At 45.2% G+C, this 27,433-nt stretch overlaps 1 protein-coding gene across 2 annotated transcripts; it reads right to left on the reverse strand.

The window, feature by feature from the left end:
* Window positions 1-1,192: 1,192 nt before the first annotated feature.
* On the reverse strand, window positions 1,193-25,511 carry LOC144504059 (C-C chemokine receptor type 4-like). Of its 2 annotated transcripts, XM_078229226.1 has the most exons (4): window positions 25,433-25,511; window positions 11,964-12,010; window positions 9,147-9,260; window positions 1,199-2,452 (listed from the first exon to the last, which is right to left on the reverse strand). In XM_078229226.1, exons 3-4 carry the CDS (start codon window positions 9,171-9,173, stop codon window positions 1,403-1,405), a joined length of 1,077 nt encoding a protein of 358 aa, XP_078085352.1. In that variant the 5' UTR covers window positions 9,174-9,260; window positions 11,964-12,010; window positions 25,433-25,511; the 3' UTR covers window positions 1,199-1,402. The 2 variants fall into 2 exon arrangements, with proteins under 2 accessions (XP_078085359.1, XP_078085352.1); XM_078229233.1 differs by lacking the exons at window positions 11,964-12,010; window positions 25,433-25,511 and adding an exon at window positions 11,739-11,869 and having other exon boundaries at window positions 1,193-2,452.
* Between the last annotated feature and the right edge of the window lie 1,922 nt (window positions 25,512-27,433).

The following is a 27,433-nucleotide window of genomic DNA, read 5'->3' on the forward strand; positions in this document are numbered from 1 at the left end:
TACTTTAAACCCTTGTCCTCTGGATATATAAATTGTATGTTGCAGCGTCTCATGACAACCCTGGAGACTCCATAGCAACCCTGGAGACTCCATGGCAACCCTGCAGACTCCATAGCAATTCTGAAGACTCCATGGCAACACAGATGGCTGGCAAGGAAGCTCATGCGGTTGCCACCTTGGTTTTGGCAGCTACTGCTGTAAGAGGCTCCCAGGGTGACACATCAATCCGCAGTCCAGCGCTCTGTTCTCCAACAAAGCCTTCGGGCTATTGAGGTACTCACCTAGGAGAGTGTCCTTGGCTCAGTAGGTATTCTTAAGATGAGCACTCGCCAGCTGCTCCATCCTCCACTCCACCCTTGCTGGTGCCGGTTAGCCAGCCAGCCAAGGCTGGGGGCTGGGATGGGAGGGATGGTGGAGTGTAAAATCTTGGAGCTGAATACCGGATCATAGAATCGTAGAATCCCTACAGTATGGGAAGGAGGCCATTCGGTCCATCGAATCTGCACTGACTCTCAGACAGAGTATCTTACCCACGTGCTCTCCCCCACCCTATCCCCATAACCCCACACATTTACCGTGGCTAATCCATCGCACCTACACATCTTTGGACACCGGGGGCAATTTCGTATATCAATCCACCTCACCTGCACATCTTTAGAGTGTGGGCGGAAGCCGGAGCACCCGGAGGAAACCCACACAGACACGGGGAGAATGTGCAAACTCCACACAGACAGTCACCTGAGGCCAGAATTGAACCCGGGTCCCTGGCGTTGTGAGGCAGCAGTGCTAACCACTGTGCTATTCTGCCGCCCGTATATAATTTCTGAAGCAAATTTGGAGTTCGGGATTATCCTTAAGTGCAAAAATCAATGGCACTCTTGCAAGTCATCCATTGCTATTTGCTCTTCACTAACTGAGTCACATGAACTCTGTCCCTTAATTAGCTTGAAACCCAAGATTTATCAAGTGCACGGCGGGTTATGTGATGAGCCTATTAACGCTTTTATTTATTTGTAATTTCTTCAAAGCATAATTTTCAATGCAAGCACCCAAAGTAATAATCAGTTACCACAAATACCCAACCATGACATACGTAGACAAAAAAATCTTACCTAAGTGTTGAGAAGCAATATTGTGAAGAGGTAAATTTTTGCACAATGTAGCCAAAAATCAGCTGACACAACACAGGCTTAGAGAAAAGACTAGACAAAGCCAATTTATTGAATCCTGCTGGTTTAGCTGCCAATGAAGAGTAAAACCATACTCTCTGCTGTGTTACTCTTATTACAACAAATCAATTTTGTTTACATTCCATCAAAAAAAATCAGAATAGGTAAGTAGCAACAGCTCGACAAATTACAAATATCCTCCAAACAAGTCTTTTTTTAAAAGGAATGCCAGACTACCAGTTATTTGTTGTGTCGTTACCCAGGGAACCATCAGAATTTTCCACTTGGGGATTCCTAATGCCGTATTGTCGCTGGTAACACATTATACCGTATGGGAAACAGCGGTCGCAGAAATGGATGAGGTGCTTTCTGAATTTTTGACCCACAAAGGCGTAAAAAATGGGGTTGAGGCAACAGTGGAAATAAGCCACAGTGTAGGAGATGGTGTACGCATAATCCAGCTGTATCTCCAACTCACATTCTTCAAACTCCAGCAACTCAAGTTCCACCAGCGACTTCAAGAAGATCATCACATTGTATGGTGTCCAACATAAAAAAAATACCACAACAATGGTGAATATAACTCTCAGCGTCCTGTGCTTCTGCACCGTTCTACACTTCACCAGTGTCTGAATTATCCTAAAATAGCAGTACACAATGATGACAAAGGGGAGGATAAAGAACAGTATATTTTGTTGGTAATATCGTAACAGTTTCCACGGGACTGCGTTATCGCGTGAGTAAAGGTTGTCACAGATCGTATCATTGTCTGTCAATCCGGCAAAGAAAAAGTCAGGGATGGTCGCTAAGGAGCTGGTTAGCCAAACAATCACACTGGTCACTGTGGCATAGCGAACCTTACGGGATCTTGCGGCAGACACAGCATGAACCACTGCAAGATAGCGATCAATGGTCATCAGTGTCAGGAACATGATGCCGCTGTAAAAGCCGATATAAAACATACCGCTCATTAATTTGCACATGGCAACTCCAAAGATCCAACCTTTTAAGTGATGGATTGCCCAGAAAGGGAGACAAATAGCGGAAAGCAAATCTGAAATGGCAAGATTGAGAATGAATATGTTTGTTATGCTTTTTAGATATTCGTATTTTACAAGTACCAGCAGAACCAGTCCATTCCCAATGACACTGAGCATTAAAACTACCATATAGAAGCTGGGCATGAGGGCTGCCCCAAATCTGTTGACGCTTTCTTTTTCGCAGAGGTATTCATAGTCGCCAAAGTCAGTTGTGCTCTCCATCACGGGCAACTCAGCAGAGACCTGTTTTCACAAAGAGAACACTATTTTCATGACTTGTGGATGTATTGCTTCTCAGTGACTCTGACATCATAGAATCATAGAATCCTTACAGTGCAGAAGGAGGCCATTTGGCCCATCGAGTCTGCACCGGCTCCCTGACAGAGCATCCCACTCAAAAGCCCTCCCCCTCCCGCCCTAACCCAACACCAGCCTCCCATCCATTGACTCCATCTACACTTCCGGCTGCCTCGGCAAAGCAGCCAGCATAATTAAGGACCCCACGCACCCCGGACATTCTCTCTTCCACCTTCTTCCGTCGGGAAAAAGATACAAAAGTCTGAGGTCACGGAGTCAAGAACAGCTGCCATCAGAGTTTTGAATGGATCTACCTTGCATTAAGTTGATCTTTCTCTACACCTTTGCTATGACTGTAACACTACATTCTGCACTCTCTCCTTTCCTTCTCTATGAACGGTATGCTCTGTCTTTATAGCGCGCAAGAAACAATACTTTTCACTGTACACTAATACATGTGACAATAATAAATCAAATCAAATCAAATCACATTTACCGTGGCTAATATATCTAACCTATACATTTTGGGACTCTATGGAGCAATGTTTTATTAACCATGGCCAATCCACCTAACCTGCACATCTTTGGACTGTGGGAGGAAACCGGAGCAACCGGAGGAAACTTGCGCAGACATGGAGAGAACGTGCAGACTCCACACAGACAGTGGCCCATGCCGGGAATCGAACCCAGGTCCCTGGCGCTGTGAGGCAGCAATGCTAACCACTGCGTCACCGTGCCGCCCATGGTGGCAACTAATGTTGTGTGAGTCTGCTTCTAAATGCAAGTTTCTACACTTCCTTTAAACTTGTACAAGATAGTGGCCCGCAATTTCCATTGCATTTGAATCGGATTGTCACTATGTTTTTTTCATTCATTCATGGGACCTGGGCATCGTTGGCCGGCCAGCATTTATTGCCTGAAGAAGGGAAAGGGTTAATTTTTTTTTGTACTCAATGTATTTTGTACCTAAAAGGTTGAACTTTGTACCTGGAATGTATCACAAACATAACCCTTCCTTATGGCTAGTCTCCCCTTTGTTTATATTGCTCCTGGTAGTAGTATAAGCCATTTGTTCATGGTTCCCTTGCTTGTTTATATCATTCTGATAAAACAGACAGTTAAATGTAAATGTTGGGTGGTAAGTCTTACGTTTCCCGTAGGCTTGTGTATGATTTAAACAAAGGAAGCAGCTACCAAATGGTAGAGTGCGAGAATGGCCGTTTGAAGGAGGACTCCCACTGGGACAGCTGTAATCGCACACAGTCACTTCAAAGGAAAGGCCGCGGGAAGAGCGGGGGACCAGAGGTTGCACCTTGACTACAACTACCAGGAGAATTGTGCTTTATGACCCAAGGATACCACATACACTCTGGTTTATGGTTAGAGACTATCAGAAGCTGTTAAAGGAACTATAATTTATGATCAAGGACTGTTAACTAGACTTTGCTTCATGACTTGTATTGGGAACCCTGATGTATAAAGGTCCACGCTTCTTGTGTTCAGAGAGAACTTTGGCTTCCGCTTTCAAGGGGTCAAGTTCTCCCACAAGCTTGTGAGAATAAAGCCTACTCTATTTTGACTCATGCCAGCCTCAAGAGGTATTTTTACCGACTTCATTGCCCAACCCTAGATGCCCGAGGGCAGTTGAGAGCCAATCACATTTCTGTGGCTCTGGAGTCACATGCAGGCCAGACCAGGTAAGGACGGCAGATTTCCTTCCCTAAAGGACATCAGTGAACCAGATGGGTTTTTCCGACAATCGTTTCAACATTAGACTTTTAATTCCAGATATTTCTTAATGAATCTAAATTCCACCATCTGCCATGGTGGAATTCGAACCCTTGTCCCCGGAATATTAGCTGAGTTTCTGGATTAACAGTCGAGCAATAATACCACTCGGCCATTGCCTCCCCACGTTGTTACTTATCTGGAAATCCAGATGATCCCAGCTTGCCTGACCTTCCGACTCAGGCCGTGAGAAATCAGTGATAGGGCAGCATGTTCCCAGGGCTTACAGTCGAGGGCAGCTCAGTCGCAGGTCAGTAGACCACACCCCCTTTTTATTCGGCCCTAACTGCCATAAACCAGATAAGTTTAAAGGTCTTTGACAAGACAGGGAGAAGTTAAGCATATAAAGTAAGTGGGTAGGATTTGGGGGGCTGGGGGATGGTGTGGAGTCCTGTAAGGGGGCGTGGGGAGTTTGAGTTGGGTCAATGCTATAGTTACCGAGAAGCGACAAGCGTTTTCATTCTTCTAACTGTTTCTGGGTAACTAGTTGGAACCACTTGTAGTTTGCGATTTAAATCATATTTTTGGATGGTTCACAGTGATTTGATTTTGATTTGTTTTATTATTGTCATATGTATTGGGATAGTGAAAAGTATTGATCCTTGCGCGCTATACAGACAAAGCATACCGTTCATCAAGAAGGAAAGGAGAGAGTGCAGAATGTAGTGTTACAGTCATAGCTAAGGTGTAGAGAAAGATCAACTTATTGCGAGGTAGGTCCATTCAAAAGTCTGATGGCAGCAGGGAACAAGCTGCTCTTGAGTCGGTTGGTACGTGACCTCAGACTTTTGTATCTTTTTCCCGACGGAAGGAAGTGGAAGAGAGAATGTCTGTGGTGCGTGGGGTCCTTAATTATACTGGCTGCTTTGCCGAGGCAGTGGGAAGTGAGGACAGAGTCAATGGATGGGAGGCTGGTTTGCTTGATGGATTGGGCTATATTCACAACCTCTTGTAGTTTCTTGCGGTCTTGGGCAGAGCAGGAGCCATAGCTGTGATACAACCAGAAAGAACGCTTTCTGTGGTGCATCTGTAAAATCTGTGCAAGGCAATTGCCCAGCGGAAGTTTGTAAACCAGGTTTACCTCCCAGATACACTGCCCTGAAGCTCCGAGTTCACTTCCCAGGTTTTTCAGAGTCTGAGTTACAATAAATTGTCACTTGGAAGAACATAAATGGCAGCCAACATGGATTCATTGATGAACCTGATTTGAGTTCTACAATTAAATAACAAAGAGAGTTGCTGGAAGTGGTAGATTTGCGTGCATGTGGAAAAGGAGTCACATTACAGACTTGATGGCAAAATTGAAACCCATGTGGTTGAAGAGACAGTGGGAGGGCCCGGATATAAAAGTGGCTAAAATACAGAAAGCAGAGAGCAGCAGTGAACAGTTGTTTTTAAGACTTGTGCCCCCCAGGGGGCAGATTAGGACCATGTATATATTAATGGCTTTAGTTTGGGTATGTGGGTGAAATTTCAAAACTTATAGCTAACACAAAGCTTGGGAATGTCATAAACATTGAGGGAGACAATAAGAGTCTTCAGGAGGACGTAGTCAGACTGCTGAAGCGGCAGACACCTGACAGACAAAAATTTAATGCAGGAAATGATGAAGTGATGCATTTTAGAAGTGAAATTGTGAGGTGCGATATAAACTAAATGGTACATGGATGGAATCAAAATTCTAGGTCAAATTGAAAGGCTGAGGTTGCAAACAGTCTGGTTCAGCCCCAGACAACTACCCTGGGGAATGGGTGGCTAGGGAACGAAAGTTGGGGCGGTGTGCAGACCACAGCTTGTGTCTTCCAAAAATTGAATTGGAGGAAATTTCTGCTCATCCAATATTGGATGTCAGACAAGGGACATGCCAAGTCAAAGGCAGTGGAGAAGTTCGAAAGAGGTTATGATGACGTGGAGATGTGTTTCATTAGTGCGCTCGTGGAATGACATTACCAAGAGGCAGCATGCAAACAAAATAGAAACATAGAAACACATGGCAGAGATGGAGGCCATTCAGCCCGTTGTGCCTGTGCTGCATTTGAATGAGAACGGACGAGACTTTATGGCCTCGCTTGTCCCGAAACCGTAAAATCCCACCCGAGGTCAATGCACCTTCCCATGCTCCACCCCTCACCGGCTTCGATTCCCGTGGCGGGCAGGACAGTAAAATTCCGGCACACCTCCCTCTTTTTCTTTGTGTGCAATCCTGGGAATTCCTCATTCATCAGTACATGCCCACATCCCTTTTAAACTCCCACCACCTTTTCAGGTAGACTGTTCCCGATCATTCTAACTCACTGGATTTTTAAAAAATCCCCATTTCCCCTCTGGATCTTTTGCCAATGATTTAAACCCTTTATTGAACCATTCACCCAGAGAGAAAAGTTATTTTCTCTCCATTCTATCAAAGCTTCTCCTCATCTTCAAAACCTCTGCTAAGTCAACTCTGGTTCAAGGAGAAATTTTCCCATTTCTCTTCCTAACTGAAGTCCCTCACCCCTGGTAACATCCTGGTGGGCATTCTCTCCATCCTTCCTGAGGCCTTTACATCTTCCCCTGCATTGTGTTGCTCCAAACTGTCCATCATACTCCAACTGAGACCAAACCAGTGATCTGAAAAGTTTTAGCACAACCTCTGGCCTCGTATTTAAAACGTCAAGTAACCCATGCGAAATTTTTAACTCTAGTTTTGATGTAAGGTCACAGACCTGTTGTGTGCCTCCCTACCAACAAGACACACGGAGATAAGGACTTCTCCTATATCCTATGATCTTATTAGTTTCTTGATTGGTAAGGGGATCAAAGGTAAGAGGGATGTGGCGGGGGGAATGGGGTTGAGAAACTTATCAACATTGATCCAATGGCAGTGTAGACTTGATGGGCCTAATGACCTCATTCTGCTCCTGGTCTAAGCCATTGCAATGCTGATGATAAAATTACAGTGTCTGGATCTTGTAGTATGCACCTAGCATCTTGCAAATGGTAAAGGCACATTGCATACTTCATGAATTTACACTTTGGAACGAACTGAAGGTAGATACTGTCCAGGCTGTCAGAGAGCCTGGCGATTATACTGATGGTAAGGAGCCAGTCTTTGAAGTGTAGGAAGCAGCAATGACACCTGGACACTGAGAGGCAGAATTGTTTGGAACACCTTTGCAAGTATATAGTGGAGTATATAGCTTCAGGTATAATAGCTTCTCTCCTGTTGCTGTCAGATTTTTGAATAGACTTATGTTGCATTAAATTGATCTTTCTCTACGCCCTAGCTATGACTGTAACACTACATTCTGCACTCTCTCATTTCCTTCTTTATGAACGGTATGTTTTGTCTGTATAGCGAGGAAGAAACAATACTTTTAATAGTAAATCAAATCAAATCAAAAGGATTTATTCATTCATGGCACGTGGGCATCGCTGACTGGCCAGCATTTATTGCCCATCCCTAGTTGCCCTTGCTCAGAGGGCAGTTGAGAATCAACCACATTGCTGTTGGGCTGGAGTCACATGTAGTCCAGGCTGGGCGAGGATGGCAGATTTCCTGCCCTAAAGGACATCAGTGAACCAGATGGGTTTTTCCAACAATCGGCAATGGTTTCATGGTCATCAGTAGATTCTTAATTCCAGATACTTCTAATTGAATTCAAATGCCGTGGTGGGATTCGAACACAAGTCCTCAGAACATTAGCTGAGTTTCTGGATTAATAGTCCAGCAATCATACTCCTAGGCCATCACATTTCCTGTTAAACCGAGGCTTTGCCTGATGCAATTTTTCAAAGCCATCTGGGCCTTTTGGCTAAGATGAAGCATCAGATCAAGGCCAGGAGGAAAGGCAATGCCTCATCCTGTCAAGCTTGGATCTTGATTGATCGAGTCCAAGATGGGATGTCCTGTCAGCTTGGATCTACCTTTCCCTCATGTGGGGACCATGACTGGACTTCATTTGAATTGGCTTTTTAGATTAGAATTAAAATACCGAAAGGTACCAACAAAAAAACTTAAAAATAAATAAAGTATTGTTTGTGCTCTCTCAAGACTCTTCTCAGAATGGAACAATGTCCAGGAGCTGAGTCACTTCACCGCAACTTCATCATCCAGTGTGCCTGCGGAGTCAAACACTGAAAAGACATAAACACAGGACGTAAGGTGTTTCTGAAAACAAATAAGAAAGCTTGGGTCACCCAGCCAGGAGAAAAGCCAGTGAAATGCATAACTGAAACCATGTGGAGTTAAGTAGCAGTGATGTGGTTTGTCACCTCTCTCTCTCCTAGAACACCAGAGCGGTGGCACAAATGTTTCACTGCCTTGATGAAGGCAGGGAAGGTACAGTCACAGCCTTTCCCTTTTTCATTTAGGCACCATGGGATCAGCTCCGCTGATTACTGTAATTTCTTAAAGTTAATTTCAAGTCATTACATGCAGCGTTCTGTGGCTCAATGGTCACTAACTCTACTTAGAATCTTGTCTGTGTAGTATAAGGGTTTGGCACATATATGCCAGAATTCTATCGCCCCGCCCCGCCCACCACGGGAATCGGAGCGGGCAAGGGGCAGATGAAGGGAAGGTCCGTAGACCTCAGACGGGATTTTCCGGTCTCAGGTCGAGCCAGGCCGTAAAATCCCACCCATAGGGTTGATGTAAGACTGAGTAAAGGACTGCCCACAGACTGATTGATGAGAACCCATGACCTGCACCAAGAGACCAGGCTAGTGTTAGGCAGAGCTATGTGTATCAGTAAGTATGGAGACAGGGCCCAGCTTGTATCCTTTACTCTATATTTTCAAGTAGTTCAAATAGCCAAAAAAGGTTTGCAGTTAACCTACATATGAATATGAAGATTTCTTCAAGACTTACCGAACTGTAACTAACACTGTACGACATGGTGGCAGCAGTGGGCACTACAACAGTTTGCTGCTTAGAATCCTTCCAGAATCTCTCCTTCCTGGAACATCAACTGTCTGCTGGCACCTGGAAGATGACATTCAAATGCAACTCTTCATTAACGTTTAACATTTCTTATCTAAGACAGTTAATCTTGCTTGAGGAAAACTAACACAGAAGGTCTGGCAGAGGCAGGCTACTGACGGTAAAGCCCTGGTCATAAGGCATCAGACTCAGCAGGAGCAGCAGGTACATTGAACAAAGAACAAAGAACAAAGAACAGTACAGCACAGGAAACAGGCCCTTCGGCCCTCCAAGCCTGTGCCGCTCCTTGGTCCAACTAGACCAATCATTTGTATCCCTCCATTCCCAGGCTGCTCATGTGACTATCCAGGTAAGTCTTAAACGATGTCAGCGTGCCTGCCTCCACCACCCTACTCGGCAGCGCATTCCAGGCCCCCACCACCCTCTGTGTAAAAAACGTCCCTCTGATGTCTGAGTTATACTTCGCCCCTCTCAGCTTGAGCCCGTGACCCCTCGTGATCGTCACCTCCGACCTGGGAAAAAGCTTCCCACTGTTCACCCTATCTATACCCTTCATAATCTTGTATACCTCTATTAGATCTCCCCTCATTCTCCGTCTTTCCAAGGAGAACAACCCCAGTCTACCCAATCTCTCCTCATAGCTAAGACCCTCCATACCAGGCAACATCCTGGTAAACCTTCTCTGCACTCTCTCCAACGCCTCCACGTCCTTCTGGTAGTGCGGCGACCAGAACTGGACGCAGTACTCCAAATGCGGCCTAACCAGCGTTCTATACAGCTGCATCATCAGACTCCAGCTTTTATACTCTATACCCCGTCCTATAAAGGCAAGCATACCATATGCCTTCTTCACCACCTTCTCCACCTGCGTTGCCACCTTCAAGGATTTGTGGACTTGCACACCTAGGTCCCTCTGTGTTTCTATACTCCTGATGACTCTGCCATTTATTGTATAACTCCTCCCTACATTATTTCTTCCAAAATGCATCACTTCGCATTTATCCGGATTAAATTCCATCTGCCACCTCTCCGCCCAATTTTCCAGCCTATCTATATCCTGCTGTATTGCCCGACAATGCTCTTCGCTATCCGCAATTCCAGCCATCTTTGTGTCATCCGCAAACTTGCTGATTACACCAGTTACACCTTCTTCCAAATCATTTATATATATCACAAATAGCAGAGGTCCCAGTACAGAGCCCTGCGGAACACCACTGGTCACAGACCTCCAGCCGGAAAAAGACCCTTCGACCACTACCCTCTGTCTCCTATGGCCAAGCCAGTTCTCCACCCATCTCGCCACTTCTCCTTGTATCCCATGAGCCTTAACCTTCTTAACCAACCTGCTATGTGGGACTTTGTCAAATGCCTTACTGAAATCCATATAGACGACATCCACGGCCCTTCCTTCATCAACCGTTTTTGTCACTTCCTCAAAAAACTCCACCAAATTTGTAAGGCACGACCTCCCTCTTACAAAACCATGCTGTCTGTCACTAATGAGATTGTTCCGTTCTAAATGCACATACATCCTGTCTCTAAGAATCCTCTCCAACAACTTCCCTACCACGGACGTCAAGCTCACCGACCTATAATTTCCTGGGTTATCCCTGCTACCCTTCTTAAACAACGGGACCACATTCGCTATCCTCCAATCCTCAGGGACCTCACCCGTGTCCAAAGAAGCGACAAGGATTTCCGTCAGAGGCCCAGCAATTTCATCTCTCGTCTCCCTGAGCAGTCGAGGATAGTGGCTTTAGTGGCTTTAGTGATGAACAGATCACTGGACCAGTGCCATATGTGGGTGAGTATGCACAAAGTGATGCAGTCAACAATATTGCTTTCATGGTCACAGCTGCGCCTGGTTCAGAGCATCTTGTCACTTTATCTTGTCACGCTCCCTGGAACTGGCACATCCATTCTTAACTCATTTCCTTTTCTTCTACAGATCATTCAGAGTCAAGCAGGCACATGAAGAGGAGAAGACAAAGAGGGATGCTGGACAGGCTGATCTCTGTCCCTAAGGCTTTCAAACCTTCTATCTTTGTCCCACACCCCACCTTAAAGAATTCGGCTGCGCTGCGGAGAGGGCTGACGCTGGAGATGATGGAGTGAGATTCACAGCAGATAAGGTTGCCCAAGGAGCAGAGAGTGGCAGAGTGCTTAAAAGCACAGAGCAGAAGCTGCAAAGACAGTTACTGGAGAGCTAGGATTTCAAACGTCATGGATCAGGTACCAAAAAGGAGCAACAGAACTTATGTACTCAGAAAGTGCCTCTCTCACAAAGTGCTGCTGATGTAATTGTGCTTACACACAGCGGCAGCAGGGAAGCATTGTCTTCATTGCTGAATTTAACACTAGGGGCGTGATTCTCTGCCCGCACTCGCCTGAAAACTGGAGATTCCTGCCTGAATTCAATAGACCTTTACATGATCTGTCCCCCTGCGCCCCCCCCCCCCCCCCCCCCCCCCACTGCCCCCGCTAGAATTCTAGTGGCGGGCGGGATGGGAGAATCCCAACCTGGGAGTTTTGGGATCTTGATCGCTGGGAAAGCAGGAGCAGGTGTGAATCAGATGAGCTTGATGGTGTGTCCTCGATCCACGGTCTTCTCACCAACTCCAATGCTCTCCCTTGCTTCAGAATTAGCCTAATTGTATTGATAACACAAATATGTCGCATTTGTCAAAAATTATTTAACTAGTCAACAAAACACAAAGTATGGTTTTAAAGTAATGGTTTGCATACCTAAGCACAGCGAAATCCTTTCAATTAGATGGAGGGAAACATAAAATCTGTGGAGAAAGGAGTCAAACATCAACTAAAGGGAAGATGGTTACTAGGAAATATTTTCCACACATATCTCATGGAAATTTGAACATAATTGTTTTACATTGAGTTGAATTATTGTATTTTCTCTCTTTTGTCCCCAGTGGCGCAGTGGTTAGCACTGCTGCCTCACAGCGCCAGGGAACCAGGTTCGATTCCCGGCTTGGGTCGCTGTCTGTGTGGAGTCTGCACGTTCTCCCCGTGTCCATGTCTGGTACCCTCCCACGGTCCAAAGATGTGTAGCTTAGGGGGATTAGTGGGGAGGTACGTGAGGCTACGCGGAGAGGGCAGGGGTGCCTGGGTGGGATGCTATGTTGGAGAGTCATTGCAAACTTGATGGACCAAATCTGTGAGGATTCTATGATTCTATTGTGACCTGATATAGTTAGCAATGCATATGAATAATATCTAGAAAGTTGCCATATGCTCTCATTGTGCGGGCGTACCCACCACTATCTGTGTGCCTTTTGGGAAACCCAGGATATTCTCAGGAGCAGTGCCTGTTGACCTCGCTTCAAGCTGCTAAGATTCCAGTTCAGTACTAATAAAATGATGTCATGAAGTCACCAGAATCATTTATGGACCAGCTGACCAGCCTTTTGAAAGCATATTTCAAACCCCCTGATAGAGCTAGGGTAACCCTGCAGTGTAGTCCAAGTCAGCTATCTGAGCACCATGGTAGCTTGGTGCATACCACACAACTTTCCCAGTAAGTTCATCAGGAAGGGCAAAGTAAGAGGAAGGAGTGCAAATGCATCAGGGTGATCAGGTAGCCCATGCTACACAAAGGAGCCATTTACCAGCTGCAAGTCATTTTTGAGTCAGTCCATTGTACCGTCATTGAAGATTGTGACCTGAGATTGGGGTCAATGCCTGGTCCCTTCAGTAAGTCCAGGGTCTACACCTTTGCCCCTGGCCCCTCAAACTTCTCATTGTCACTGCCCAGCTCTCCTATCTCACCGGTGCTTTGTACATCATGCTGTGGCATACTCTATGCCACACTAGTTATAGTCAAATGGATTCATCTCCACTGATGCCTAAGTTACGCAAATTGCCAAGGTGGAATCAGGGGAGGGAATTAATGCATTTCAGAACTGCCAGGCTGCTTGCCATGTTCTTTACGTGTTTGTGACCGACACAAAGCAGCCAGCATAATCAGGGTCCCCACCCACTCTGGACATTCTCTCTTCCATCTTCTTCCATCGGGAAAAAGATACAAAAGTCTGAGGTCACGGACCAACAGACTCAAGGGCAGCTTCTTCCCTGCTACCATCAGACTTTTGAATGGACCTACCTTATATGTACGTGACCTCAGACTTTTGTATCTTTTTCCCAGTAGAAGAAGGTGGAAGAGAGAATATTCGGGGTGCGTGGGGTCCTTAATTATGCTGGCTGCTTTGCCGAAGCAGCGGGAAGTGTAGACAGAGTCAATGGATGGGAGGCTGATTTGTGTGATGGATTGGGCTACATTCATGACCTCTTGTAGTTTCTTGCTTTGATGCTTACGACCATTGAATGGTCTGCTTCTTCTGAAACGTAGTTTAATCCTTCTCTGTTTGCATTTCCCAGTTTCATGCCATCTGCCAACTCTGAAATTATGACATATAGGGTCGAACTTTCCCGATCTGGGAATCACAGCGAGCGGGACAGAAAATTTGGTGGATCGTGCAAAGGTCCGTTAACCTCTGACGGGGATTTCCAGTCTTGGGGCGAGCTCAGGTGGAAAATACCGTCCGTATTATTTATATATTTGTGTGTGTGTGTCTGTGTTTGAGTGTGTGTTTGGGATGTACAGACCTCTTTCCTAGTCTTGTTTGCTTTCTGTCTTGAAGCCAGCCCAGCTCATTTCCTGTTTTAACGCCAGTTGGACAGAGGGCAGGTGACCAACCAACTGCCAGGAGGTTATTCCCTCATTTCAATATTTTAATGTGTCCCTCAGCATTTTTTTCGATAACCACTCCAATGTTGAGCGATAAAGATTCCCAGGCTACAGGGAAGCGAGGTCTGCTGCATGGAGCAGGTAAATGCATTTCCAGCACTGTTTGTGTATCTGGAGCAGGAGTGCTGCACCCCACAACCACGCCCGCACCCCGCCCCCCACCCCAACCCACTGCTCCCCAAGCCCCAGTGGTCGGAACGCCTCCCATGCAATCTGATGTCCTCTTGATGTTGTCCGTGGCCTGCAAGCTCATCCCAGCTCACTGCATCCCTCCGGGGACGCCTCTCCCTTACAATCTTCTCATCCCCCTGTCCCCCAATCTCTTCCCCCCATTCATGGAATCATAGAATTCCTACAGTGCAGAGGGAGGGCATTCAAGTCTGCACTGACCACAATCCCACCCAGGCCCTATCCCCATAACCCCACTTACTTACCCTGCTAACTCCCTGACAGTAAGTAAGGAGCAATTTAGCATGGCCAATCAACCTAACCCGCACATCTTTGGAGTGTGGAAGGACACCGGAGCACCCGGGGGAAACCCATGCAGACACAGGGAGAACGTGCAAACTCCACACAGAAAGTCACCCAAGCCGAGTCCCTGGCGCTGTGAGGTAGCAGTGCTAACCACTGTACCACTGTGCCACCATTCTGTCTTCCACACTGCCTTGGTGTGGCCTGGTACCACAGGCCTACCTCCCAGTGACCAGCCAAGCCTCTCAATCTGGTTATCTGTGTCAGGGAAACTGTTTTCAGAAATGATAATCAGGTCCTGTCATTAAATGGAACAGAGCCTGAGGGTAACACTTGTTGGGTTTTCCAACTGTTAAACCTATTCTTCCTTTGACTATCCTTTGACAATTTATGGCTAGAATTTGTGAGCTATTCACACCGCTCGATCTTCTGGTCCCACCGCGGTCAATGGGATGTCCCATTGAACGCACCCCACGCTGCCGGGAAACGCACTGTGGGTGTGTGCTGTCGGCGAGGCCAGAAGATTCCACCAGCATGAACAGCCAGAGAATTCTAGCTTATATCTTTATATGGTGCTTCAGTTTTGTCTTTTATAATACCCTCTAATCGCTTCGAATGCATTCTCTTTCCCCTACAATTCCCTTTCAATTCCCCTCTGTAATTCCTATGCTTGAGTCCCGACTGTGTTATGGATTGGTCATTTACAGCAAACCGTTGCTTTCTGTTTCATTTAGGCCTCTGTAGCCATTGAGGAGCTCCCATTCGGATGTCCTTCTTTTCCCTCCTCATGTCCAGCCTGTATCTGAACAATGTCCTCTTTTAAGATCTCCTGTTGCTCATTTACTGTTTTACATACAAATCTTTGATACCAATTCAATTCATTACAATCAACCCATTACCAGTTGAGTATCTTTACTTTGTTTCTCATCTCTTGGGCGGCACGGTAGCACAGTGGTTAGCACTGCTGCTTCACAGCTCCAGAGACCTGGGTTCGATTCCCGGCTTGGGTCACTGTCTGTGCGGAGTTTGCACATTCTCCTCGTGTCTGCATGGGTTTCCTCCGGGTGCTCCGGTTCCCTCCCACAGTCCAAAGATGTGCGGGTTAGGTTGATTGGCCATGCTAAAATTGCCCCTTAGTGTCCTGGGATGTGTAGATTAGAGGGATTAGCGGGTAAAATATGTAGGAATATAGGGGTAGGGTCTGGGTGGGATTGTGGTTGGTGCAGACTCGATGAGCCGAATGGCCTCTTTCTGTACTGTAGGGTTTCTATGATCTCTTTCCAGTCTATTTCCACAATTACTCTAAACCTAACGATATTGTGATCATTCTTTCCCGAATGCTCCCCTAGTGAAACATCTTTCTGCTGCTTCAATTCATTCTCCCAGACTAGATCCAGCACTGCTTCCTTCCACATTAGGATGGAATCATAGTAAACAAGAAAATTCCACTGTACAAATTTCAGAAATTCTTCTTTCCCTTGATTCCTGGGTGATGTTGAAATAATTGAAATCCCACATTATCACAATGCGACTGTTTTTATATCGTTCTGAGATTTCTTTGAAGATTTGCCCCTCCATGTGTTCTCAGATGGAGGGGCAAATATTGGGGGGGGGGTGACCTAACTCTCCAGGGAAGCCGGCTGCTGATCTTTAGGGGTGCCATTTCTCACTGGAACGATGGAGTTTGAGGGGCGACATGATAGAAGTCTACAAGATTATGAGGGGCGCGGACAGAGTGGATAATCAGAAGCTTTCTCCCAGGGTGGAAGAGTCAATTACTAGGGGGCATAAGTTTAAGGTGCGAGGGGCAATGTTTAAAGGAGATGTATGAGGCACGTTTTTTACACAGAGGGTGGTGGGTACCTGGAACTCGCTGCCAGGAGAGGTAGTGGAAGCAGATACGATAGTGACTTTTAAGGAGCATCTGGACAAATGCATGAATAGGATGGGAATAGAGGGATATGGTCCCCGGAAGGGTAGGGGGTTTTAGTTCAGTTGGGCAGCATGGTCGGTGCAGGCTACGAGGGCCGAAGGGCCTTTTCCTGTGCTGTAATTTACTTTGTTCTTTGTTCTTTGTTCATTGAAAGGCACTCCAATCCCCCAGTGCACTGGGAGATCTCCTGCCCCCCTCCAAAGGACATCATCCCCCACCCCACCGATCACTTGGGCGTGAAGCTAATCCTGACAGCAAAGTGGTGCCAGTAACTCTGCGGCGAGCTGGTAAGATCACACCCTTTGTCTCTGGACAAATACATGAATAGGATGGGAATAGAGGGATATGGTCCCCGGAAGGGAAGGGTAGGGGAACAGCTGGCTTCCCTGGAGAGCTAGGTCACCCCCTACCCCAATATTTGCCCCTCCATCTGAGAACACATGGAGGGGCAAATCTTCAAAGAAATCTCAGAACGATAGCATTGTGATAATGTGGGATTTCAATTATTTCAATATCACCCAGGAATCAAGGGAAAGAAGAATTTCTGAAATTTGAGACAATTTGAATGAATTCCAACCTCCCAGACTACCTGGATTCACTACAGTTTGCCTACTGCCGCAATAGGTCCACAGCAGACCCCATTTCCCTGGCCCTGCACTCAACCCTGGAACACCTAGATAACAAGGACACCTATGTCAGACTCCTATTTATTGACTACAGCTCAGCCTTCAATACCATTATTCCCACGAAACTCATCTCCAAACTCCATGACCTGAGCCTCGGCACCTCCCTCTGCGACTGGATCCTGAACTTCCTAACTCAAAGACCACAATCAGTAAGGATAGGCAACAACACCTCCTCCACGATAATCTTCAACACCAGTGCCCCACAAGGCTGTGTTCTCAACCCCCTACTATACTCCTTATACACCTATGACTGTGTGGCCAAATTCCCCTCCAATTTGATTTTCAAGTTTGCTGACGACACCACCGTAGTGGATCGGATCTCAAACAATGACGAGACAGAGTACAGGAATGAGAAGAATCTGATGAACTGGTGTGGCAACAATAGTCTCTCCCTCAATGTCAACAAAATGAAGGAGATTGTCATCGATTTCAGGAAGCGTAAAGGAGAACATGCCCCTGTCTACATCAATGGGGATGAAGTAGAAAGGGTCAAGAGCTTCAAGTTAAGTGTCCAGATCACCAACAACCTGTCCTGTTCCCCCCATGCCGACACTATAGTTAATAAAGTTCACCAACGCCTCTACTTTCTCAGAAGACTAAGGAAATTTGGCATGTCAGCTGTGACTCTCAGCAACATTTACAGATGCACCATAGAAAGCATTCTTCCTGGTTGTATCACAGCTTGGTATGGCTCCTGCTCTGCCTAAGACCGCAAGAAACTACAAAAGCTCGTGAATGTAGCATAGTCCATCACGCAAACCCGCCTCCCATCCATTGACTCTGTCTACTCTTCCCGCTGCCTCGGCAAAGCAGCCAGCATAATTAAGGACACCACGCACCCCGGACATTCCCTCTTCCACCTTCTTCCATTGGGAACAAGATACAAAAGTCTGAGGTCACGTACCAAGCGACTCAAGAACAGCTTCTTCCCTGCTGCTGTCAGGCTTTGAATGGACCTACCTCACAATAAGTTGATCTTTCTCTACCCCTAGCTATGACTGTAACACTACATTCCGCACTCTCTCGTTTCCTTCTCTATGAATGGTATGTTTTGTCTGTATAGCGTGCAAGAAACAATGCTTTTCACTGTATGTTAATACATGTGACAATAATAAATCAAATCAAATCAAATCCATCTCCCTATTCTCCTTCAAAACCCTCCTTAAAAAACCCCAATTTGACCAAAGCGTTTAATCACCCTGCTGTTCCTCTGGTTCTGTATCCCGTTCTAACTAAACCTCTGTGAGACACTCAGGGACAACCTTCCGCATTAAAGATGCTACATAAACTCAGGTTACTGATTAATCCTACTTTGAAATGTCATGGATCAAATATAGGCTTAAAGTACTTTAATGAATCTCCCCATGTATAGGGTCACAAAAGGGCACTTACCTATGTTCCTGTGACTTTTTCTATACTCATGAAGGTTCTAGCTGTGGCTCAATTGGCAGCATTCTCATCTCCAACTCAGAAGGTTCAAATCTCACTCCAGAAACTTGAGCACAAAGTGTAGCCTGAGAATACAGCGCAATGCTCAGGGAGTGCTGCACTGTCAGAGGGGCGGCATGGTGGCACAGTGGTTAGCACTGCTGCCTCACAGCGCCAGGGACCCGAGTTCAATTCTGGTCACTGTCTGTGTGGAGTTTGCACATTCTCCCCGTGTCTGCGTGGGTTTCCTCTGGGTGCTCCGGTTTCCTCCCACAGTCCAAAGATGTGCGGGTTAGGTTGATTGACCATGTTAAATTGACCCTAGTGCCAGGGGGATTAGTAGGGTAAATATGTGGGGTTGCGGGGATAGGGCCTGGGTGGGATTGTGGTCGACTCGATGGGCCGAATGGCCTCCTTCTGCTCTGTAGGGATTCTATGTGCTGCCTTTAGTATGAGATCTTAAACCGAGGCTCTGTCTGCCCTCTTAGATGAATGTAAAAGATCCCCCGATACTATTTCAAGGAACAGTTGCAGATTTATCCCTGGTGTCCTGACCAATATTTATTCTTCAACCAGCATCACAAAAGAAATCTGGTCTTTATCACGTTGTGTTTTTTGAGAATCTGCTGTGTGCACATTAGTTGCTGTGTTTCCTACTCTGCAACTGTAAAAACCTTCACTGGTTGCGAAGTTGTGAATGGCATGGCATTAGCAGACGTCTTTCTTTCTCTGACTTTCACTGGCATTGATTCCGTGGGCACCCTGGGCACCTCAACTGATTAGTCTTCATGTCTAACAGTCATCTTTTCCCCTACGTATTATGGTGTGGATGGAGCAAATCAATTCCATTGGCAATGGAATAACTTCACACGATGCATTTTTGCTGATGGCCAGAGGCCAACCAATGAGAGACAGGTTCTGCCACAAGTGCCACATGTGAAGTGATTATCAAATGCCATTGTGGGTTGTTGCTTACGGTGTTGGAGTTCATTGCCAAACCACTGTAGCCACTGATTGTCATGGCCGTAAACGTCAGCCTGGAGGTAATGTAATTTCCCCGACGTCAGCTAGTGTCTGCCAGGTACATAAATAAATATTTAGGGCCTTTAAGTCATGTTTATAAGCATCCTTGAAGTAGAGCTTTGAATGTCTTACAGGTCTTTAGCTCTGGCTCCACTCCATATAGAAATTCCATGGGTAAATGTCCATTTTCCATCCAGAGAACGTGCCCGAACCTGCTTGTTCCTCTCTTTGATGAGTGCCAACATACTTGGAAGATTTGTCTCTGAGGAGACTGTCACATTGGTGATTTTGTCCTTCCATAAGATGCCCAGAATCCACTGCAACCAGCAAAGATGAAAGTTGCTGAGCCTCCTTTCTTGATAGATGTACATCATCCATATTTCACAGCCAGTCCACAAGGTGTTGAGAACAAAGGCCTCATAAACTGGCATCAAGAGTTAACTTGATGTTGCTACAAGTGTTGCTTGCACATAACCTGCTGATGTCATTTTTACATAATGATACACATGATGGCATGGTGGCACAGTGGTTAGCACTGCTGCTTCACAGCAGGGACCTGGGTTCGATTCCCGGCATGGGTCACTGTTTGTGGGGAGTCTGCACATTCTTCCCATGTCTAGGTTGGTTTCCTTCCAGATTCCAAAGATGTGCCGGTTAGGGTGCATTGGCCATGCTAAACTCTCCCTCAGTGTATCCGAACAGGCACTGGAGTGTGGCGACGAGGGGATTTTCACAGTAACTTCATTTCAGTGTTAATGTGAGCCTACTTGTGACACTAATAAACAAACTTAAAACTTAAAACATTACTATCTCATTACCATAACTATTAACCAATTTTGCTGCACGTACATCTCTCAGGAATACCTTTTATTTCCCTTTACTTGCCTGGGATTGTTTTCATCATTGTGTGTGCTCTTCCCAAAGGCAGATCCTTGGTTCATACTAGACTTTCTATATTGCCCCATCCTGCGCCATTCTTTTCATTTGGCAATAACTTCCTCCAATTTTCAACCAACATTGATAGTTTCTTCCTTCCTCTTGGAAATCTTTTCTCCATAACGTTTTTACAAATCTGTCTCCTCTTAACGTGTGTCCTTTGATTTGATTTGAATCATTATTATTGTCACATGTATCAGTATACAGTGAAAAATATTGTTTCTTACACACTATACAGACAAAGCATACCATTCAGAGAGAAGGAAAGGAAAGGGTGCAGAATGTAGTGTTACAGTCATAGCTAGGGTGTAGAGAAAGATCAACTTAATGCAAGGTAGATCCATTCAAAAGTCTGATGGCAGCAGGGAAGAAGCTGTTCTTGAGTCGGTTGATACATGACCTCAGACTTTTGTATCTTTTTCCCGATGGAAGAAAGTGGAATAGAAAATGTCTGGGGTGCGTAGGGTCCTTAATTATGCTGGCTGCTTTTCCAAGGCAGCGGGACGTGTAGACAGAGTCAATGGATGGGAGGTCGGTTTGCGTGATGGATTGGGCTACATTCACGACCTTTTATAGTTTCTTGCGGTCTGGGGCAGAGCAGGAGCCCATACCAAGTTGTGATACAACCAGAAAGAATGTTTTCTAAGGTGCATCTGTGAAAGTTGGTGAGAGTCGTGGCAGACATGCCAAATTTCCTTAGTCTTCTGAGAAATAGAGGCGTTGGTTGGCTTTCTTAACTATAAGTGTCTTACTATAGTGTCTTAACTATAGTGTAGTAATCCTATCCAGTCCCTCTGCCTTTTCTGAAATACTTTCATCAAATTTCTTCATTCGTTCATTCTCTCCAGCATTTCATCATTTGCTACTTTTCCTGTCCGGCAGATCCTTTCTAATCTCCTCCAAACACACATTTCAAAGCTATGTAGTAAGATGATCTCCTTCGGTAAAGTTCACATCTCACATCCAAACAAAACAACACTCCAAATCTAGCTCTTTAAAAGTCGTCTCTTGAGTTGTTTGTTCCGTTTTCCAGTTAGTAACCATCTTCTGACGAAATATGAGCTTTCTCACTGCTGTCCTTGTTCCTTTTTCTTTGTTGCACTTCCAATCCGCAGAGATCATGCTTCCTAAATATTTGGATTCTTTCACCTGTCTGAGTTCTCTTTCTTCTGTGAATATGTGAACATTTTGCGACATGAATCGCAATGATGGGAAGGCACAGAACTACATCGGGGATGACTCCTTCGGATTTCAGGAGGAGGAGGGACAAAAGAAGCAATTGCATAATCATAGAATCCCTACAGTGCAGGAGGAGGCCATTTGGCCCATTGAGTCTGCACCAACAACAATCCCACCCAGGGCCCATCCCCATAACCCCACATATTTACCCAAGCTAATCCCTCTGACACTAAGGGGCAATTTATCATGGCCAATCAACCTAACCCACACATCTTTGGAGGAAACCGAAACGCCCTGGAAGAAATCCATGCAGACACGGTGAGAATGTGCAAACTTCATGCAGAGAGTCACCCGAGGCTGGAATTGAACCCGGGTCCCTGGTGCTTTGAGGCAGCAGTGCTAACCACTGTGCCACCGTGCCGCCCATAATAAATGAGTCAGCGCAGTTGAGAGTTTGGACAGGAATGCTATACTTGCGTAAATTTTGAATTGACTGAGTTGACTGGGTTAAGCTCTGGACAGTGCTGAAAGACATTGGAGTGGACTGGAGAGATAGGCAGCTCGTGAGAGATCTGTATATGGGACAGACAGTAATACAGGGGTGTCAGAATCCTGTGTATTTGGAAGTGGATTTCGACAAGGGTGTTGCTCATCACTAATCCCCTTCAATGTCTACATCGCAGCAATAATCAAAGAGGGTTTTAAAGAGACAGAATCTGATGTTCAGATTGGTGGGAGCAGGAGAGGGGGGGGAAATTATAATATCAATTAGATTTACAGATGAAGAAGCCCTTGTAACGAGCATGGTAAAATGATTAGAAGAACCTGCAATAGCAAGCATAAACTGGGGGATGCAAGTGAACATTGACAAAACCAAGGCAATGCATATAGAAACATAGAGTCATAGAGGTTTACAGCATGGAAAGGCCCTTCAGCCCAACTTGTCCATGCCGCCCTTTTTTTTAAACCACCATGCTAGTCCCAATTGCCCGAAATTACTCAAAATCACCACGAAATATTCATAAAAGAGAACTAGACCAGGTGCAAGAATTCAAATATTTAGGAAGGATAGCACCTGCTGATCGAAGGTGCAATTAAGTAACAAGAAAATGGATCGCAATAGGAAAGGCTAAACTCAGGGAGAAGAGATAGTCACTAACCTGAAAGCAGAATAAACGGCTCAGAAAGGTGACTTATAAAGAACTTGATTTGCTTGGGATCCTGATATTAAATGCAGCACTCCAGATGCTATCATATAAGATTGATTAACTCAGAATTGAGTGGGTATTCAAAACTGGGACATTTAATCCACATCCTTTATTTATTTATTAGTGTCACAAGTAGGCACGGCGCGCCCAGTGGTTAGCACTGCTGCCTCACAGCGCCAGGAACCCGGGTTTGATTCCCAGCTTGGGTCACTGTCTGTGAGGAGTTTGCATGTTCTCCCTGTGGCTGTGTGGTTTTCCTCCGGGTGCTCCAGTTTCATCCCACACTCCAAAGGCGTGCTGGTTAGGTGCATTGGCCATGCTAAAATTCTCCCTCAGTGTACCAGAACAGGCGCCGGATTGTAGCGACTAGGGGATTTTCACAGTAATTTCATTGCAGTGTGAATGTAAGCCTACTTGTGACTGATAAATAAACTTTAACTTTAGGCTTACATTAACACTGCAATGAAGTTACTGTGAAAGTCCCCTAGTCATCACACTCTGGCATCTGTTTGGGTAACACTGAGGGAAAATTTAGCACCTAACCAGCACGCCTTACAGACTGTGGGAGGAAATCGGACCATCCGGAGGAAACCCACGCAGTCACGGGGGGAACGTGCAGACTCCGCACAGACAATGACCCAAGCCGGGAATCGAACTCGGGTCCCTGGCACTGTGCTAACCGTGCCTTGATACAACACAGGACACAGCTTTTACCCATTAGGCTATCAGGGCATCCATATTGAATGAGCTGGCATAGAATCATAGTGGATACAACACCACTATTTAATCTGGTTAGATAATAGAAAATGATTCACAGATTGTACTTCAGGTGGGGAAGGGTCTTTGTGTCAAATTGAGAAATTGCAACTTGGTCCAAAAGGTTTAACTTATCATTAATTATCACTTCTCACTAATTGATCATTAACTATCGCAAAGAAGAACCAGTTGCTTGTTTCCTACTGAAATAATTTTCCATTTTCTGGCGTCAAACTTCAGATCTAACAGCTCTATGAATAAAGGGCCTCTCTCTCCCATCTGTACATTACCTTCTCTACCATGAGAGCATCTGAAGTGCTGCATTTAATTTCAGTATTCCTGCAAGTAAAGGGGAAGAAAAGAGGCTCCTGAGAGATGTGATGTGACTGGGTCAAGGCTGTGACATTCTGCATGGTCAAATATCCTGTGCTATTTACATGAAGACATGTTAGACATTTCCCTTACCATAAACATTGAGAAAACAGTGGATTGAGACAGGCTGTCATATCACTGCCTCTGATCACACTAAATAACACCCCAGCTGGAACTGCTTAGTAAATTCTGCTATCTTGGGTCCATGGTGACAGATTATTTTTTCTCGATGCAGAGCTTTACACATGCAGAGGGAAAGCAGCTGCCACTTTTGGTCAACTCTGAGAATAACAGTAACATCAAACTGACAGCAATTTGAAAAATACACAACGGAAAATATAACAGACATTGTTACAGACACAAGCTACATACGTGTACCATCGCGTTGGGTGTCTGAATCATAGAATCCCCACAGTGCAGAAGGAGGACATTCGGTCCATCGAGTTTGCACCAACCACAATCCCACCCAGGCCCTATTCCCGTAGCCCCACATATGTACCCTGCTAATCCCCCTGACACCAGGATCAATTTATCATGGCCAATCCACCTAACCCGCACATCTTTGGACTCTGGGAGGAAACCACAGCACCCGAAGGAAACCCACGCAGACACGGGGAGAATGTGCAAACTCCACACACACAGTGGACCCGAGGCTGGAATTGAACCCAGGTCCCTGGCACTGTGAGGCTGCAGTGCTAACCTTTGTGTCTGGAAATGCAAAGCTTCCCTGGGCGGGAAGAAGTGATAATTTTCCTGCATCTCCTCACAAGAGATGCAAGGTAAGGAGCTGAAAATAGCCCATGCACTGGTCTTGATTGTATCGGCACATGATCCACAGGTCAGGGAAGGGGATCTCAGCCAGCTGGGGAAGATGAGTTCCAAAAGTAGGGAAAATACCAATATTTAACCGTCCTGGTTTCATCTGGTTTCTTCCAAGTTGGTGGGATTGGAGTTGAATCATTTGAGAAATATTTTCCTTAATATGCCACAGTAGGAAAACCCATCTACTTTAGCGGGATTTGTCAATAAATATAAATCAATTACATTTCCTCTGGAAAGCTCAGTCAATAACAAAAAAGCATTGAAAATGCACAACTTGGCTGTCTTGGCACTCTTCGAACAATATGTGAAAACACTTTGTCGCAATTTAAATTTTACAGTTGGAACCAAAGGATGCTTTAAATGACATGTATTTTCTTACTATTTGGCAGCACAGAACAGATCAGGTGACAAATCTGCATCCATTCTTAACATTAATGTACAACCAACAGTCACAACAAAAATCTAGTCAGTCTTTACTGCATTTCTAATTGGGTCGTGGACAATAAAGCTTTACGTCATGCTGAGAAAACGAGTTGGTACTCTATAGACTGTTCAAAATCAAATTGTCATCTGACTCACACCAACAAACACCTACAATTCTAAGCCAGGTAGGAACAAATGTTTGCAAACCTTACTTTGATCGCAATCAGCCAGGGCTCGTAGGCTTTCAAACATTTACTGCAGTCACTCCAAATAACCCTTCCCTTGAGAAGATCCGCAAAAAAACGTTGAAATGAAATCTTTCCCCTTTCTTTCTGGGTATCATCAAAAGATTCACTTGTACTTTTTTCCAACCACCAAACCACTGACAATTGTTTTGAGTAACACAGAGTTTCTATATGGAAATAGAAACAGTTATCAATCATCCAACATAATTTGTTTTAATTCTTTAACAGATATTTTTGCTGGGTGTGACGTGCAAAGGATGGAGGGAGGTGGCAGGGAATGGGCTAAGTGCTAAGCACTGTCATGATGACTGTTAAGGACCAGATTGGAAACTCCAAAGTATATTATAAAGTTAGTCTAGACCCAAGCTTTCTTTCTAATTTTGGTGTTATGGTTTCACTCCAGGTATGATTCAATTGACCCACTAGGAAGCTTTTATTAAAACAAACTTTATTTAAGAACACAGTTAGAATGTAACAAAATGAATTAGCATAACTTTTATCAATTAAAATACTTAAACACTTACTCAAAATATAATTCTTGATAGCAATCCATCTCTATAGTTCCAATTTAAGCAATATCCTCATAGACATACATCCTTCTTCAGAACCAATTAGCACCATAAGCTGATATGCTCATGTGGATGCTAAATTTCCAACCTTTTAACTCCTCTGGACAGATACAGAAAGACACCTGCCTTCTGACTCCCAAACAGTAGTTTCCACAGAAGTTCTACCAGCAGACCTTCAGAGAAAGAGACCTAGTTTCTGGCAGATACCAGTCTCCAGACTGCAGAGGAGACAAAGCTACACGGCATGGTGGCAAGTGGTTAGCACAGCTGCCTCACAGCGCCAGGGACCCAGGTTCGATTGGATCTCTGCCTGCGCAGAGTTTACACATTCTCCCCATGTCTGCGTGGGTTTCCTTCGGGTGCTCCGGTTTCCTCCGACACTTCGAAAGATGTGCTGGTCAGGTGCATTAGCTATGCTAAATTCTCCCTCAGGGTACCCAAACAGGCACCAGAGTGTGGCGACTAGGGGATTTTCACAGTAACTCCATTGCAGTATTAATGTATGCCGACTTGTGACACTAATAAATAAATTTTAAACTTCCTCTAAAGATTCTAAACAGCAACTGACTTGATTTCTCTGTGTAAGCCCAGTCCCACCCAGTCAGATGACTTTACTTGTCAATCAACCTAACCAAGTCCCACTCTGAAAACTCCCAGGGGAAAACACTAAAATAGCAACCCTGCATTAGTCTAGATTAAAACAAACATTTTAGCAATTAAGATCAGTTATGCTGCTGCAGTAACAACAGGGGCTGCTGGATCCAGATGAAACAGCACTGATAATAAAACAAACTGCTAAAGAAAAATCCTGCACAAGAAACATGACCCAAATGCATTTCTTAAAGGCACAGTATCATCACATAACATTGAAGGGAAAGGAGAGGAGGAAGGGGAAGAATATTAAAATATTCCGTACCAACTTTGAACTAAACATTTGCTTTTAAAACAAAACAACATACAAGTAAAAACTGACTGAGATGCAAAGTACCCACTCGCGGGAATTCCTATGTGGATTCTACTCAGTCCCGAGAAAGATTACAGAATGTTGCATCCTTTGTCAGACAGAGACACTTCAAAGGAAGAGGTGCAATGCAAAAATTGAACTGCAGTCTCTTGTAGAGACATAATGGAGACTGATTACAATCTCAGCAGAAATCATCTCCTGTGAGGTATATCCCAAGCATATTTGTGTTGTCCCCTTTCACAAATACACAAGGAAATGGGTTAAAAGCCAACAGCAACCCTGGCCTCTGTGTGATAGACTGGTGTTCTAGTTCTTGTGTGTGCTGTGAAAATCACAGCTGATGAACATCATAGGCACTCCTGCAATGCCAGGTAGAATCTCTCTTTCTCTGAATGCAGGAAGCAAGTCAGGAAGCCACAGTGGAAAAGGAAACTG

The sequence above is a fragment of the Mustelus asterias genome, chromosome 2 (assembly GCF_964213995.1).
Source record: "Mustelus asterias chromosome 2, sMusAst1.hap1.1, whole genome shotgun sequence".
Lineage (NCBI taxonomy): Eukaryota > Metazoa > Chordata > Chondrichthyes > Carcharhiniformes > Triakidae > Mustelus > Mustelus asterias.